At 47.7% G+C, this 17768-nt stretch overlaps 1 protein-coding gene across 2 annotated transcripts in view; it reads left to right on the plus strand.

Annotated features, from left to right (window-relative positions):
* SLC12A8 (solute carrier family 12 member 8) overlaps positions 1-17768 on the plus strand; it is a 454444-nt gene that overhangs the window by 329712 nt on the left and 106964 nt on the right. Inside the window, exon 6 of one of the 2 annotated variants that reach the window (XM_085647509.1) lies at positions 10184-10297. The exons of the other annotated variant lie outside the window; for it this stretch is intronic. Within the exon in view, the coding sequence (XP_085503635.1) occupies positions 10184-10297 (114 nt within the window). The remainder of the gene's footprint in view (positions 1-10183; positions 10298-17768) is intronic. 2 annotated transcript variants of the gene reach the window in all.

Raw genomic sequence — 17768 nt, forward strand, 5'->3', positions numbered from 1 at the left:
AGAATCAGAGGATTAGGGCCCATGAGATTGTACTTTTTAAGCTCAAAGCTCAAGCAGAGGAAAGAAAATTGCGCCTTGACAGTGAGAAGAAGGCGGAAGAGAGGAGGAATGCTCTCGCTTTGGAAGAGAGAAAACTCCAGTTGGCTCATGAGTTGAGCATGAGGGAGCTGGACATTAAAGCTAAACAGGTGGAGTCCAGTCCTAATGGTGGCAGTGCACAACCAGTACAGGCGGGTAATGTATACATACCAAAAGATTTGGTGCAGAATTATCAGAGGGGTGAGGATATCTATGCATGGTTTAGATCCTATGAGCTTTCCTTGAAGATGAATTAAGTGCCTGAAAAGAGTTGGGGGGCAGGTTTGTGGAAGCATTTTGAGGCCTCTGGGAGGGATGTCTTAGCACCCTTAGAAGCAGCAGGTACCTTAACCTACCCCACTATGAAGGAGGCCTTATGCCTCAGGTATGGGCTTACACCAGAACAGTACTGCCAGAAGTTTAGGAACTTCAAGAAACTTGATTCAAGTACTTGGGTGGAGTGTGTGAGTATGTACACGCGTGCACTGGAAGGTTGGATAAAGGGCAGCAAAGTTACTGATTATGTGGGGTTGTGTCACTTGATTAGTTGGGAGCACTTGAGTAGTCTATGTGATCCAGAGCTGCGCCAGCATCTTTTAGACAGCAAGTTAACTGATCCCAGTGAGCTTGCTAAAGAGGCAGACCGCTGGATTAGCACCAGGGTCAACAAAGGGGTGGTAAGTATCCCAGCCAAGGGTGGACAGGGTCCCCAGCAGAAAGGTGGAGAGGACAAGGGTAACAGTAAGGAGTTCTCTAAAGGGCCCCACAACAGTTTCACGGAAAAGGAGTCCCAAGCCCCCAAGCCTAAGAAGTCTTGGCCCCATAAGGGCAGACAGGACAATAGACCTCCCCCTACTTGCTATGCTTGTAGGGAAGTGGGGCACATCGCCCCCAAATGTCCCAAGAAACCCCCAGTACCAGCTGCTGCCCCAGTCCCAGGGTTAGCTAGTGTAGCTTTGGGAGGGGAGTTGGTTTCCAGTGGGGAGGAGGGATTAGCTATGATGACCCTTGTCTCTTTAGGAGACCAAGAGATGGTCCAGGATACCTTGATACCCGCTAACACTAAAAAATACGGGCAGAAGGTGACCATCAATGGGAGGGAGATAGAGGCTCTGAGAGACACCGGGGCCAGTGTGACGTGTGTCCGGTGCCAGTGGGTGTCTGAAGAGCAAGTAATTCCCAATGTACTCCGCCCCGTAGTGGCAGCTGACACCTCAGTGCGCCTCTGCAAGATGGCACGTGTTCCCTTTACATGGGGGGGAGTCTCTGGTACCTTGAAAGTCTGTGTCAGTGATGCCTTGCCTGTAGATTGTCTGTTGGGTAACGACCTGGAGAGTTCTCCATGGAAGGACGTAGAGCGCAGAACTCACTTGGAAATGTTAGGTCTGCCAGCTTGGATCTGTGTATCCACACGTGCTATGACAGCCAGTAGGGGTGGATCAGTAGAATTGGAGCCTGGAACAATGGCCCAGGAACCTGCCAAGAGAGGAAGGGGCAGAGGGCGCGGGAAACCGGCCCCCACCGTTCCCACGGTCCAGGAGGAAGCAGAACCTGAGGGGGATGCCCAGGAACCTACAGGGGAACAGATGGCCGAACTGGGGGAATTGCCTGAGCTGACCCATTAGCAGCAAGAGGGTGGTCCCTCCAGGGAGGAGTTCTGCCAGGCTCAGAAGGAGTGCCCTTCTCTCATTGGTGTGCGGCAGCAGGCTGCAGACCAGGCAGCAGGCCTAGGGTCCAAGGAACATTTGATTTACTGGGAGGATGACTTACTTTATAGTGAGCCTAAGTTTGCTGAGCCCGGTGCAGCCCGTGTGCTGGTGGTACCCGAGCGCTTCAGGAACTTCCTACTGGGTCTGGTTCATGACGTACCTCTCGCAGGACATCTGGGGCAAGACAAGACCTATCACAGGCTTGTCACCCACTTTTACTGGCCCTAGATGAAGAAGCACGTCAGTACCTTTTGTAAGTCTTGCCAAACATGTCAAGCCAGTGGTAAGAGCGGAGGAAAGTGCGTGGCACCCCTCCAACCTTTTCCTGTGGTGAGCACCCCTTTCGAGCGGGTAGGAATTGACATCGTGGGGCCCCTGGACCCCAAGACTGCCTTAGGCAACAGGTTCATCCTGGTCTTGGTGGACCACGCCACCCGGTACCCGGAAGCAGTCCCTCTCAGGACAATCACAGCACCCATGGTGGGCCGTGCGTTGATGGGGATCTTTTCCCGCTTGGGGTTCCCCAGAGAGGTGGTCTCCGACCGGGGTACCAACTTCATCTCTAGGTACATGAAGTCTCTGTGGGAGGAGTGTGGGGTAACTTATAAGTTTACCACTCCTTACCACCCTCAAGGAAATGGGTTGGTTGAAAGGTTCAACCGCACCCTGAAAGGTATGATTATGGGCCTAGCGGAGCCCATGAGACGGAAGTGGGACGTCTTGTTACCATGCCTGTTGTTTGCCTACCGGGAGGTGCCTCAGAAGTCCTTAGGGTTCAGCCCCTTTGAACTGCTGTATGGCCACCCTGTTAGAGGACCTCTCACACTGGTGAAGGAGGGGTGGGAGAAATCCTGTGGGAAAACCCCCCAGGATGTGTTCAGCTATGTGCTGGCCATCCGCAACCAGATGCAGCGCTTCAGGAAGCTCGCTCAAGAGAACCTAGAAGCCAGCCAGGAAGAGATGAAAAGATGGTACGACCAGAATACCACTCTGGTTGAATTTCATCCTGGGCAGAAAGTGTGGGTGATGGCGCCGGTGGAGCCTTGTGCGCTCCGTGACAAGTGGACCGGGCCATATGAGGTGGTAGAGCGCAAGAGTGAGGTGACCTACCTGATCAACATGAAGACTCCTAGGCAGCACCTGAGAGTCTTGCATGTGAACCGCCTCAAGCCCCACTTTGAGAGGTCTGAAGTGACAATGCTCATGGCTACAGCTGATAGAGGGGAAGAGGATTGTGATCCTCTCCCTGACCTCCCGGCAGCCAAGGAGCAAGACGGGTCAGTGGAGGGTGTGGTCCTCTCGCCCACCCTGACCCCAGAACAACAGAGAGACTGTCGCCAGGTGTTGGGTCAGTTTGCCTCCCTGTTTTCCCTGACCCCAGGTGTCACCAATTGGTGCGTCCATGATGTGGACACTGGAGATAGTCTACCTGTGAAACAGAAGTTTTACAGAGTAGCTGACAAGGTCAGGGCCAGCATCAAGGAAGAAGTTTCCAAGATGTTGGCGCTAGGGGTAATTGAGCCCTCCAGCAGTCCCTGGGCTAGCCCAGTGGTCCTAGTTCCTAAGAAAGCTGCTACACCCAGTGGCCCGCCAGAACTTCGGTTTTGCGTGGACTACCGTGGGCTCAATGCGGTCACCAAGACTGACGCGCATCCCCAGAGCTGACGAGCTTGTGGATCGGTTGGGAGCTGCCAGGTATCTCAGCACATTTGATTTGACTTCAGGGTACTGGCAGATTGCCTTAACTGAGGGGGCAAAGGAGAGGTCGGCATTTTCAACACCAGAGGGGCATTTCCAGTTTTGCTTCATGCCCTTTGGATTGAAAAATGCCCCTGCCACCTTCCAGAGACTGGTCAACCGGGTACTGACCGGGCTGGAGCAATTCAGCGCCGCATACTTGGATGACATTGCTGTGTTCAGCTCCACTTGGGAGGAACACTTGCAACACCTCTGTGAAGCGTTGAAGGCTCTGCAGAAGGCAGGCCTCACTATCAAGGCCAGCACGTGCCAGATAGGGCAGGGATCCGTGGTGTACTTGGGACACCAGGTGGGGAGCGGCCAGGTGGCGCCCCTACAGGCGAAGATTGATACCATTCTGGCTTGGGAACCCCCCAAGATCCAGACAGAGGTGAGAGCCTTTCTAGGACTCACCGGGTATTACAGACGGTTCATCAAGGGATATGGCAACATTGTTGCCCCCTTGACAGAACTAACCTCTAGAAATCATCCCAGGAAAGTGAATTGGACCGAGGCCTGTCAAACTGCTTTTGATGCCCTGAAAACTGCAATGTGCACAGCACCGGTGCTTAAGGCACCTGACTTTTCCAGTGAGTTCATAGTGCAAACAGACGCTTCAGAGCAAGGTGTGGGAGCAGTACTCTCACAGATGGACGACGAGGGCGGGGACCAACCTGTAGCTTTCATTAGTAGGAGGCTACTCCCCAGGGAACAGAGGTGGAGTGCTATTGAAAGGAAAGCATTTGCTGTGGTCTGGGCCCTGAAGAAGCTGAGGCCCTACCTGTTTGGGACTCACTTCCGTGTTCAGACCGACCACAGGCCCCTCCGATGGTTAATGCAGATGAGGGGTGAGAATCCAAAACTGTTGAGGTGGTCCATCTCCCTACAGGGAATGGACTTCACGGTGGAACACCGTCCCGGTACAGAACACGCCAATGCTGATGGTCTGTCCAGGTTTTTCCGCCTTAGTGATGAGAACTCCCAAGAGGGTGGGTAGTTCTCCCCACTTTCAGCTGGAGGGGACACGTGTTAGACCTGACATCCTTGGCGTGGGTTTTTCCCCTATCTTTTGCCTCTGCTACCTGGATTTTTGATGCTGTGCTGAATTTCGTTTTTGCTGGTTTAGATGCTTTGGACACTCTGCCACTGCTAATCAGTGCCAGAGTGTAAGTGCTCCCTGTGTAAAATATCATATCGATTGGATATACCTGATTGGCATATTTGTATCACCATGAAGTCCCTAGTAAAGTGCACTGTGTGTGCCAGGGCTGGTGATGACAGATGCTACTAGTGGGCCTGCAGCGCTGATTGCGCCACCCACACGAGTAGCCCTAAAATGGTGTCTCAGGCCTGCCACCGCAGGCCTGCTTGCAGTCCCTGGACTGCCATGTCCTCCTGGCCAGTGTCCACACTGGCCGGGCCTAACCCTTCCCTTTTTGTGCACATCAGTCATCCATATGGAAGGCCCAAGGTACCCCCCTGGGCAGGGTGCAGTGTATGTAAAAGGTAGAGCATGTACTAGTGCAGGTATCATGCTCTGGTAGTGAACAGCGGCCATTTTGTGTGTTCACTGCTGCAAGGTTATCTTGCTCCATAGGCTAACATGGGGGAGGCTGGTGCCAATGGCCATCAGCCTATCTTCTCATAGGAACAAGATAAGACATGAGTGTTTGATATCCCTGAGCTCAGCATTTAATAACACATCTTTTAGGAGAGGTTGTTTTTAAATCCTGAGTTGGAGAACAGTACTTTTTAGAGAGTAGCTGTTCTCTTGTCTGACCTTCTGCGTGCCTGGGCATGCTTGTGGATTGACTGTCTGGTTTGAGAGTGACAGGGGCTGGGGAGCCCCCAGGAGGTTGGATGAGTCAGCCCTTTGCTGAATGACTGCATTTGCAAGTAGAGTGGAGGGAGGAGATAGCACCTGGGAGTGAATAGGGCTGTGCCTGCCTGCCACACTGCTGGCTCCACCTCCTGCTGGGCGGCTGACGACTCTGCCCCTCACTCTGAAAGGAAAGCAGAAGCCAGGAAAACAAAGTGCTCCAGCAACACCCAGAACTGGATCAGACCGGGCTCAGGACCCACTTGCACAAAGACTTCAAAGACTTTTAGGGGTATAAGTACAGGACCCCTGACAACAGATTTTTAGATTCTACAATCAAGAGAAACCTCTGCTGAAAGACGGACCGCTGAAGGACTGAAGGAAGATTGCCTTGCTGTGTGCTCTAAGGGCTGACCTGTTCTGCTGTGCAACTGAAGCTGAGGAGGAGAAGGGGTCTTGCTGTGTGCTGTGACCCTACCTACTTGACCTAACGAGACTTTGCTGTGTGCTGTGTCTTCAACTTTGAATCTCCAAGGGCCTGAGAAGAGCTGGCCTGTTTTGCAACCCAGGGACAGAAAGGTTGCCAAGACTTCAAGACTCTGCTGTGTTCCCCCCCTGGGCTGCTGTGTACTGCAGAGATCGTGGGCTGTTTGTCAAGTTCCTGAAACATCTGCCCCGTGAAGTGCGCTGGCTGCTCTCTGCTTTGCTTGAGAGCGCCGCGCTGATCTTTGCCTGGAACCGGCTGCCGCGTTGAGAAGACCGACGTGCTCATCGGCACGTGTATTGCTGTGGCCAAAAGATTGTGGGCGTCCCCAGTGCTAACTGAGCTGCTGAGAGGCTTGGCGGCGTCTCGATCGACGCGCTGACACTGGGCGCCCGCAATTCACCGCCGCGGCCCGGGGCCCGAAATTGATCAGTAGCTGCTTCTCCCCGCTCCGCAAAGCCGCGGAGAAAGAAGCGAGGAGGCCGCGACCTGATTGGTTGCTGGTGGAGGCTTGGCCGGAGGAGCCGCGCTGCGAGTGGCTGACTCCGGTGACATCTGACATCGTCACTGGGGGCTCGTCGAGGGAGCCGCGACCTGATTGGTCCATCGCTCGAGAACTGCAGAAACCCTGCACCGAGCAGCCTGAGAGGAGCTCTTCGGTTATAAGCGCAGGGGCACCGCTGGAGAAACGTGTTTATTTAAATACTGAGAGCCTACAAACGTATTCTTTTTGAATACGAAGTCACACAAGAGACTAGAGACTATCTTTTTATTTTCCTAACAACCAGAGAAAGCTGAAGAGAACCGGAAACTAATGTGCAATGCTATGGTAGTTGATTTTTATTGCTGAAACTAGATAAAGATATATTTTTAATATACTCACCTGTGTGGTCTGCATTTGTGGTGTACTGGGGGGTCATTGTGGTGGTTACTTGCAAATACTTAACACATTGCCTTGGGGATAAGCCTGTCTGCTCGAGCCAAGCTACCTAGAGGGTGAGCAGGGGTTATCTACAGTGTGTGTCCCTGTACCCTGACTAGAAGCAAGGGTCCCCATTTGGTCTAAGGTACTTACCTCTGCCAACTAGATACCCCCAGATCTAACACATATATTTAGTGAAATTTCATATTAGTTTTAATGTTTGGTTTAATGAGAAAAAGCCAACATAATATCCTTTTGTAAACATTCAGAGCCTGTCAATAAAAGTTACTAGTTCATCATTCATCGTCGCTGACACAGATGCTGAATAACCCCGGGCACTTGAACAGTAGGTGGTGATGCACTTGCTCTACTTGCTTAAGACGAGCGCTTGAGTCATCTGTAGCGTATGGTACTAAATAGACATGCAACTTCTCATGATGGTGCTGACCACTGGTACAATCTTGATTTTAGACTGTTGGTGGTAATTCTTGGCGTATTGTAGTCATGATGGTGACCACCTCATGCTTAATGAATGTCACTGTCATTAGTCACTTTCTTCCATCGATTTTGACATGCAATTTGATTTAAAAACATCAGACATGAGCCCAGATCTTGCATAGAGAGGTCCCTGAGAAAGAATGAGAGACTGTGTGTAAGGATATACCCAAAATATATAAAAGTATCAAACGCGGAGTCTAATTTTAAGCTAATGTATTATTGGGACATGAATACAGAAAAGTTACATTGTGTATATCCAACAGCCACTGATAGGTGCTGGAGATGTAAACAGGGGAAGGGAACGACATTGCATGTGTGGTGGAACTGCTCTATTCTACAAATCTTCTGGTTGGAGGACCTCAGTCTCATCAGGGGAGCACTAGGTTTCCGGTTCCACTTCCTGCAGATCTTGGGTTTCTCTTAGTAGGTCTCCTCAGGCAGGGGGCGGACTTGGCCGCTGGTACTAGCTGGGCTGTCCTTTGGCCGGTGACATGACTGCACAAATGGCAGTAGCGTGTTAATGGGAAAAGAAGGAAGCCCTTGGAATAGTAGCAACTCCAAGCATTTCATTGGTTATCACATAATATTAACAACGTGAGGGAAATATGCACCAATTTGGTCCCTGCTTGGATACTATTCCTGTAAAATAGAGAATCACTTTTTTACCCATGTACATGTTTGTGCCCTGCAACTGTTTGAAAAATTTCCTGGCAAGACCTGCCAAGTAGACAATAGATCTGAAAGGAGTCTTGGGTGAGCACGCCTCTAACGTGCCTTTGGAATCAGATACTCGTTTGGGGGCGGGGGGCAGGACGGAGGGGGGGGGTTGTAGGGTGTTGTATAATTTGTTTTAGTTTCCATGCCTTCGGTTATGCTATTGTACATGTAGCCGTAGTGCGCTGATTCTGTATCATTTAAATCTATTTCATTTGTGCCTGCCCTTTTCTTTTTTGTGATTGTTAATGATTGTACCTTTCAATATTTGTTGTACACATTTCATTAAAAACAATCATCAGTGGTATTCTTACTTTCCCATTCTGCCTCACAAAAGTCAAGGATTGGGTAGCTGGCATCATTATATGGCCCACTCCTAAAAAATATAGATTATATCTTTGTCACTTCCACATTCCCAAAAAATTGACCCTGCACTACTTACAGGACTCATACTGGATGCTTTTTCTTTTTTCTTCTACTCATCAGAAAAATCTCTGGGTTTTACTATCAACAAGACTTTATCACTGTCATCTCACATGAACAACCTAGCCCAGTACACTTCTTCTTTTAGTCACTCTAGAAAGGACCTTCTATTCTCAAACTAAGTGCAACCTGCTGCTAATCCCCTTATCATGTCCCACCAGGACTTTGCCTTTTACATTTTATCGGTTGCACCACAGGCCCCTCTCGTTCCAATGAAGGCTGTTCTTCATTTCACAGCCTCACTCATCTCAGCCAAAAGGAAATATGACCATCTCGTTCCAGACTTCAGGGATGTGCAGCGACTTCCATTGGAGCCCATGAGCAAATGTAAAATATGTTGTGTTTAAGGCTCACAGGTTTGGAAAATTCATCTTTCTGAGCAAACAGTTGACCATTTCTGGCCTTTAGTGGGGACTCAGAAGTAAAGAAGGGTTACATATGAAAACCTCTGAATTCAAGACTTCATTAGCCCTAAAATAATACTTCACTGACGCTGCAACCAAGCTATGGAACACCCTACACGATAAGAACTCAAACGACCCTCCTCTCCTGTCCAATTCTCAACTTAAGTTAGTATGATCCCATTCCTTTAATTTGATGTATATTGTACATTCCTTACTCCTGTTACTTAAACAGATTATTTGCAACTTTTTTCATATGGCGTATAGCGTAATGATACTTCGTAGTGGCATTAGCACTAGCACTATAGAAAAGGGTTAAATATAATACATTTGAACTGTCTCTGAGTGTGACAATTGCACTGAAATCCATAAATGCTGAGCACTCTCAAACTGATCTTTTTGTATAATTGGGTGCACATCACTAGAACTCATTCTGCGTCTGTTCTCAATGTCCACATCTACGTCTAAGCATATCCTCCTCAATGTGAGGTAGGAAATTAGTGATTTTACACATACTGGTGTAAAGGTAGTATCTTAGAGAAATCCACGAATGCGGTTAGTGGGTGTTGTAAAGAGTCATATCCTTAAACCAGCATAGGCAAAGCCAATAAGTTTAGCCTTGGCGTGCAGGCGTAGTGGTTATTTCTTTTTTACATTTTTTATGGAAAGTTTGTTACACAAAAATAAACTGAAAAGAAGACAGACCACCTCCTAAACGTGGCTACCATATGCTTTCAAATAAAATGCTACATTAAAAAAAACTTTAGCTGACGTGCCTTTTTTACTAGTGTTACTTAAAACATGCACCTTACCTTTGTTTTTCGTGAAAGAAGCAAGAAGAAATCAATACGCAACGAAGCACTCCAGTTACTGGCAGCTACAATGTCACTTACACACTTTATAGTGCAACTTTAAAAATTAGACAGAAAAAACTCATCATCCATCTTAACGGGAGAGCAAAAATAGTATTTTTAAGATCATGCTCAAAAATAAAATTAGAAAAGCACACTTTGAAGGAGCTCTGTCGTTAAAGGGACTGGAACTGTTTTTAAGTTGATGATAACAAGGTGCACTCAAAATGAAGAGAGCCATTAGGTAAAGTGAGCTGACCCATTGCCCCTTCTATATAGTATGTTATGCATTATGTTACTTAAAACAGTAGTCTAACTAGGAGCTGTCTCAAATGTCAGACCTAAACAAAGCTTGGGTTTTGTTACTACATCTATTAGAGGTTGCCACTGTTGTAGCCTATGAATAGAAAAGAAGTGCTTAGGACATACGTCCCATGTTCATCTTGGTGTCGTTACTTATGTATTGTTTTCTTTTTTTGATCCTCAGAGCATGGTTTTGTTGGCTACTCTGCAGAACTTCTTCGCAATAACACACTACCAGACTACACTGAAGGAGAAAGCTTCTTTACCGTATTTGGTGTATTTTTCCCCGCTGCTACAGGTATTAGATGGTTTACTTAATAATGTATTGTCTTGTATGTAAATCGTTCAGTCACTGGCTCCATTCCTGTGCAGAATAGACAGATGCATATTACAGGTGTTGGACCTGCGATGGGCAAGCCCAGCACAAAGGGGGGTAGCTTGGCTCGAGTGACAAGGCAGTAGAAGGCTGTTGTGTTAAGCCGGCTATGACCAAATAATAACTCCCTGCACACCACATAAAAAGAAGGACACCACACCACTGTTATAGATAAATACGTTTCGTTTATGTAAAAGTTCTCTGGGTTGGAAGAAGTTCAATTAGTTAATCACATTCACCTCTCTTACATGGGTTTGATTAGCTGTGTACTGGTTGCGTAGGAATAAATGGTTGGACTCTAATAAATAAATATACTGGATAAATATCAGGATTCAATACATTTGGAATAAATATCAGCAATGACTGGAATAAATATCAGCAAAACATCACAGTTGCATAGCAAGTTAGATACCGATCGTTTCACATAAATATCTCAGGGTCATACTGGTATCGCTGCCACCAATTAATCACTTTCGGGGTAAACACATTTAGATTGCCATTTAATGCGGAATGCGCGCTCTTACAGTTTTTGAAGTGTTCACGGGTTCGGGCTCTCTGGGCACAAGATACTCGTGATAATCCTTTAGTTGCACTCAAGCATATTGCGCGTGTATCTGGAAGATAAAGACATACAATGACTACGGCAATTACACTCTGCGGCCAGCCGGTTTAATACTACTGCGGCCGGAGGAGTCTGTGCGCTTCTGTCAACGCAGGCGGGGTCTCCGAAGGCGGCTTCAGTTCATGAGTCCTCAGACCGTTGAACGGGCTGCCGGAGGGGTCAAACTACCTGCGCGCACAGTTCAAAATTGGAGCCGCACCTCAGTCCCGGAACAATGCGGCAACTTCAGGGAAAGAGACGGTCCCACCTCACTTTAGCTGCGCCGGTAAGCGCTCCAGTCGGTATGGCCCTTCTCCCAAGGGCGAAGGGGGGTCCCAGGGGCTCCGCGATCCTCCCTCCGATCTCACTCACGGGGGGGGGGCTCCCGCCCACAACAACAGTCCCCAAGTCACTCGGGCAGGGCAGAGACGGTACTCTCGCCCAAATGAAGGCCAGCCTTTCCCCGCCCCAGCGCAGCACCTCACCTTCTGTCCACGATCAGCGCTTCGACGGCGGTGGGTTCGGAGACGTCCGAACGCCCGCCAGGAGGCACTTAAGTTGAAGGGGCCCTGTCAAGGGTCGCAGTCGCGATCTCACCACTGGGGGGAGGCGGGGAGGCTCTAACTATGGCCAAAGTCTCTGAGGGGCAATTGGGCACTCGCTGGCCAGGCGCTGAAGGCGAGAGGTCACTGCTCGCGCTTCTGACTGGAACGCCAGTCAGGGTCCATGCCAACAACCTCGGCTGTACTTCTGCCTGCGCTATCAGCTGCCTCAGGGGGGGGAACAGGGCAGGTGTCAATCTGGTGTCAAGTCCTCTTCTATGTTTCTTCTCTTCTCCACTTTTTCTCATCATGGCCGCCAGGGACTGGGCCTTTTATAGCCAGTGCCCTGGGGTGCCAGCACGAGCCAGAAGGTTCTAGAACCTTCCCTGGCTGTGTCAATGACATGGCCCTTCCAAGGTGTCTTTTTGGTCATTAGGAGCCACCATACTGGGCTTCCTATGGCAGCCATTTTGTGTACTTGTAACTTCTGAGGGGATTCCTGTCAGGTTTGCAGGTTACACAAAGTGCGCCAAAACCTCCAAAGGGTCAGAGGTCAGAAGGACTCCAATGGGAGTCACTCTCATAGGGGACAATGGTGTCCACCATTTTAGGGTTGACAACCTCAGTGTGTAATGCCACTGGTTCCGTCAGGCGCCTTGTACATAGGTGCCAGGAACTTGGTGAGCAACTGAGCGTCAAGGAGCATCTAACCCCATGGGACAACACACAAAAAGGTCCTGGTAGACAAATAAAAAGCGACAAATTTTAGGAGGCACGGGGGAACAAAATAAATCATGGTGTGAGGGGACTCTCAGAAGCAGACAGGTCTAACAACAGGGCTGACATCTAGTTTGGAACATGGTAAAAAAGAGATGAGGTCAAGCTATTACCAGGAGCAGGCGCACAGTAAATGCTGTGTCTTATGCACATCCTAAACAACACTGGAGACCGGTACATACATCCTGGAATGCAGGGACTGTAGCACCTTTTAGACATGTTGGACTGAGTCACCAAGCTTTATTTAATGAGAAGGTGTGATACTCTTGGGAATTCAGGAGTAAATCACACCTGCTCCTCCCCCAAACAAATCTGGGTTTGGTGTGGGTAATGGCCACTGCCAGTATAAAAAGTTGAGAAGAAATTTTATTTTTATTACACAATTAGAGATTCTGGATTTCAGTTTACCCCAAAAACGCGTCTAAAACAGCACTGGAAGCAAGCTGTGCTTTCTTTTTAAATATTTTTAAACACTTTTATTGATACAGAAAAACATAACAAAGCAGCACTATCAAGTGTACAATATATTCCAATGCACTTACATCATATAGCGTCCAACCAAATGGAAAATTCACTGCCGATAACGATAAAAACAAATAATGTAAAGTATAGAGAAAATCACCATTGCAAATTAAAATATATGCATGTGAATGGAAAGACCTGCGATCAATAAATTGGTGTTCGCCAGGAGAGGTGTATTAGGCATACAGAGATAAACAAATAAAAAGCGAGCAAACAAACATCCAGGCCCCACCCTTACCCCTCCCCCAGACATAATCCTCTCCCCCCATGTGAAGATAAGGAATCAGGTGATGGCGACAGGATGAGCACGTCACAGGGAGCACAGCATGGCCGGAGCGGAGCCCAATGATGGACTATATTAGCAAATCAGGAGAGCCGCAAGCATAACTGGGGACTCAAATACCAGGCCATGGAGAATCTAACAGGAGGAACGCAGCCAAGGGAATAATTAGCTAGAGGTCTCATGTGCACTCCCAGTCTCATCCCCTGGGAAGACTGCCAGAATTACATCCCACTCTGTCGCCTGTGCTAAGGGGCGCCTGCCCTAGTGTGCTTGCAAAGCAGAGCAATACCTTCCCTGGTTGCCCATTCTGTCAAGACTTCCTGACCACTTTCAATCCGCAGACCCTCAGCGTTACAATTAGCCAACAAAAAGGCTAGTTCAATAAAGCGGTTAGAGATTCTGTATTTAGCAAGGCGGGGTTAGATGCACAGATAACAAAACCAGGGAGGAGTCAGTTGCCTCTGCCAATAGGCTCACTACCTCAGACCATTAGAAGGTTAAGTGGGGGCGTCCCGAGGTGACTCGGCAGCGCGGGCATTCAGGCGATGTCGGGGATAAAATATATACTAAGTTTCAAAGGTGTGAGGTATGCGCGATGGAGTGGATCAGCTTAATGTGAGCATTGCAGGAAACTTTGGGTGCCGCTTCCCACATATTAACCCAACCTCCATCCAAAATTGGGGCTCCTAGGTCTACCTCCCAACGATCCTACAGCACCGTAAGGGGGGAACAGGCATCGTCCCTTATGGCCACATAAAGCTCAGAGAACAGGCGATGGACCTTGAAGGTGTCACAAAGGAAGCAACAGCTAAGTAGGGGTTTGGGTACTACGCCACGCTTGCTCCAAATCATATGTATAGCCACTGTCAGGGTGCCATACAGCAGAAATTGTCCCGTTGGAATATCATAGTCCGTGCATAAGTCTTAAAATTACTGCAGCACGCCATCAGCATACAACGTGCCCACCGTGTCCTACCCTGCGGTCTCCCATTCTAGCAAGCGACCTTCACAATTCTCTGCAATTGTGTAAACAACGCCCTCAGCGGCAAATTCAGGGACTATGGCGAGCGCATGCGCTCCCTAGTAAGAATGTGCATCTAACATGCCTGGAGAACTGTTGAGTCATGGCGACCTGTATGGATGGCACATCTCGAGTTAAGCAACAGTTAATAATTGACCATCCACTTCAAAGGGGCCAACCAGAGCAGAGCCCGACAACAAGGGTCCACATATCTCTAACTATTGTTAACCTCTGCGTGTTCACACTGAGCACTGTCATAAATGGTAATTTCTCCAAAACAGCCTAATGGATTTACACCAAATAACAAAAAGCATATTTCAGACTAATAAATGCGTGAATAACTTGCGGCAAGAATGTTCATATTGGCTCTGAGACTGTCCTCCTTGCATCTCTTCCCTCTATTTCCCTGAAGGAATTAGAGAGATTAGTGGTTACAATTAAATCTGGATCTCCAGAAGATCCTCTCAAACCAGAAGCTTTTAGGAAAATTCAACAAGGTCTCTTGCCTGAGTGTTTGGAGCTACCTAAATGTAAAAGTGGTCTACTCAAGAAACCTACACTTGACACTTCTAAATCAGAGAATTACCGCCCGATTTCATTACTCCCTTTCCTCTCTAAAATTCTGGAAGCTCATGTGAATGCTACTCTAACACAGTTTCTAGAATCAAACCATATACTTGACAGCTCACAGAATGAGTTCCGACCAAGATACAGCACCAAGTCAGCTCTATTGGCTGTGGTAGAACAACTCAGATCCGCGCTAGATGCTGGCAGCACATCAGCGCTGGTGCTGCTGGATCTAAGCGCGGCATTTGACACGGTGTCCCACAAAATCCTGCTTCTACGCTTGGAGAAGATAGGAATTGGGAGTGAAGTTCTAGCGTGGTTCTCCTCCTTCCTGACCGATCGGACCTTTCAAGTGACCTCTGCCCCCTTCTCTTCTCATGTCCACTCCCTCCGCTGTGGGGTTCCTCAGGGCTCTGCATTGAGCCCTATGCTCTTCAATATTTATATGAGCCCTTAGGCACGGATGGCCAAAGCATGAGGAATCTCTCTGGCGTCCTATGCTGATGACACCTAACTGATGATTGCCCTGTCCAATGATCCCAAGCTTGACAAAATAAAATTTAAAGAAGACATCTCGGCAATTGCAGAATGGATGACAGACAACTTTCTGCAATTAAATTCTACCAAATCAGAGATTCTCCTGGATGGCAAAGAGTCCCATCTCTGGATGAATGATTGGTGGCCCTGGGCACTTGGTGATCCCCCTGACCCCAAATCTGCGGTGAAAAATCTAGGTTTCTTAGTTGATAAAAACCTCAACTTTGAAACACATGCCAAATCAGTGGCCTGGAAATGTCTTGGATTACTGCGCGGCCTCCGACTGATTTTGGGCCTCTTTGATGCCCAAACACGCCAACTGATTATTCAAGCTTCTATACTGGCTCGTCTGGACTATTGCAATGTGCTTTTGCTCTGTTCCAATAAATCCGTGCTTAGTAAACTGCAGCGGGTCCAGAATGCGGCAGCACGTGCTATTTTAGCCCTTCCTAAATTCGGTCATGCCTCCAACCTTCTCCGTCGCTTGCACTGGCTGCCCCTTGAAAAGCGTATCAGTTTCAAGACGCTCTGCATCACGCATAAGATACTGACAGGAAGTGCCCCAGACATCTTAGGGGATCTCTGCATCCGGTACACCCCCCGCGTGCCCTACGGTCGGCGAACCAGAGTCTTGCTTGTATCCCTCACATACATAGAGCTAGATCAGGCGGTTGCTCCTTTAGATGCCTGGCACCCACTCTCTGGAACTCTCTCCCCCTTCATATCCACAGCAACCCTGACCATCAGGCTTTCAGACGTCTTGTGAAGACTTGGCTTTTTTCCCAGGTCTAATTCCCTCTATCCATGCTCCCTGTCTCCTCCCAGGTATATTTCCCTTTGTCATATCTCCCGTGTAGTCTGGCTTTCAGCGCTGGGACGCCTCTTTGCCGAGGTAGCCATGCGCTTTACAAGTATTTTAATCTAATCAAATCTAATCTAAATAGTAAGTAAATGTACTTTCTCATGCTTTAGTTCATTAATATCATACATGATGATAATAATACTTTCTAACTAAGGTTCTAACTTTTTGCCAAATTACAAAGTGGCGGCATAACAGGTAACTGTGTAATATGGGCCTATATTGCCGTCAAGGGGTTCTGGTGACATTCACAAACCATAAGGCCTGAAGGCAGAGTGGTTTATAAATAACACTTGAACCCCAAAATGGCAATACAAGACCCATTACACGTCACTAGTTATGTATTTTTTATATTGCAAGCTTTATTAATTGATTTTACTAGTCTTTAGAGAATTTAAGAGTCATCTGTTTAGTATTCATTGTTTGTCTGAGTGCAGCTATGGCAATATTTTGAGAAATGTATGATTTTGTCGGTTATAATAATGGTTGTGTAATATTTAAAAATGTGTGTTATGGAACAATGTGTATTATAAATTACATTTTAAATGCAAAGCACATTGAAATAAACATGCATTCTAAGATGAGCTTTTGTTTTGTAGCATGTTGACATTGTAGAGAAGGTTTATCAAAACATATATAAAGAAAGAAAATAGAGTGCAATGTGGGACGGTGTAACTTTTTTCTGACTTAGTTCTGCATTGACAATGTTTATTTTGACACCTGGAGAGGATTCATTGGTAGACGCTGCATCAAGCATGGACCCGAAAGGATGAGCTTGCCAGATGTGCTGATTAATGTTCTTAATCCAGCACTGCCATTGTGAAAGCCTTTTTGTCTGCCGCTGAAAGAAAGACACAATGCTGCATTTAATTTTTGTATTTGTTTGGGGAAAGCTAAATGCACTGTGAATTACAAGAAATAATTTACAGCTAGACACCTTTTCTGGGAAATATGAGTTTTGAAACCATTGGCAAACATTCAATAAGAATGCGTAACATATATAAAACCCAGTCACCACTGGGTAGTTATAGCTAAGTCTGTGTTTCCATATGAAAACCATTTTTTGTTTTCCTAATAACTTTGGCTTCATTTGGCAAAACTTTCCAGAAAAAAATCTCATCATCTCAGCTCCTTCCTGGAACATTTCCTGTGATCCCTCAAGTAGGGGTCGCGTAAAAGGGAGGGTCTCAAAACGCATTTTCGCCATTTTTTTCTGCAGAAAAATTGAATGGCGATATCGCCAAAACTGCTGAAGATATTTACCCTAAATATGGCAGAAAGCTGTGTCTTGGTCCAGAAAGCTTGTGTTTTATGATTTGGTGTAAATCTGTTCAGTAGTGGTGTAAATATGTTCACTAGTTTTCAAGCAAGTAATGCTCAAAAACCTTGTGACCCCATCACCGCCAAATCCAACCTCCACGAAGGAATGAAGGCCGTCGCCGACTGGATAAAGATCAGTCGACTGAAGTTGAACACGGACAAGACGGAGGTCCTCATCCTCGGCTCCAACCCTTAAGCCTGGGACGACTCCTGGAGGCCGATGGCACTGGGGGCAGCCCCGACACCCACCGACCACGCACTCAACCTGGGAATCATCCTCGACTCAACGCTCTCTATGACCAAGCAAGTCAACGCCGTCTCCTCCTCCTGCTTCAACACCCTCTGCATGCTCCGCAAGATCTAC

This window comes from Triturus cristatus, chromosome 3_2, assembly GCF_964204655.1.
Source record: "Triturus cristatus chromosome 3_2, aTriCri1.1, whole genome shotgun sequence".
Lineage (NCBI taxonomy): Eukaryota > Metazoa > Chordata > Amphibia > Caudata > Salamandridae > Triturus > Triturus cristatus.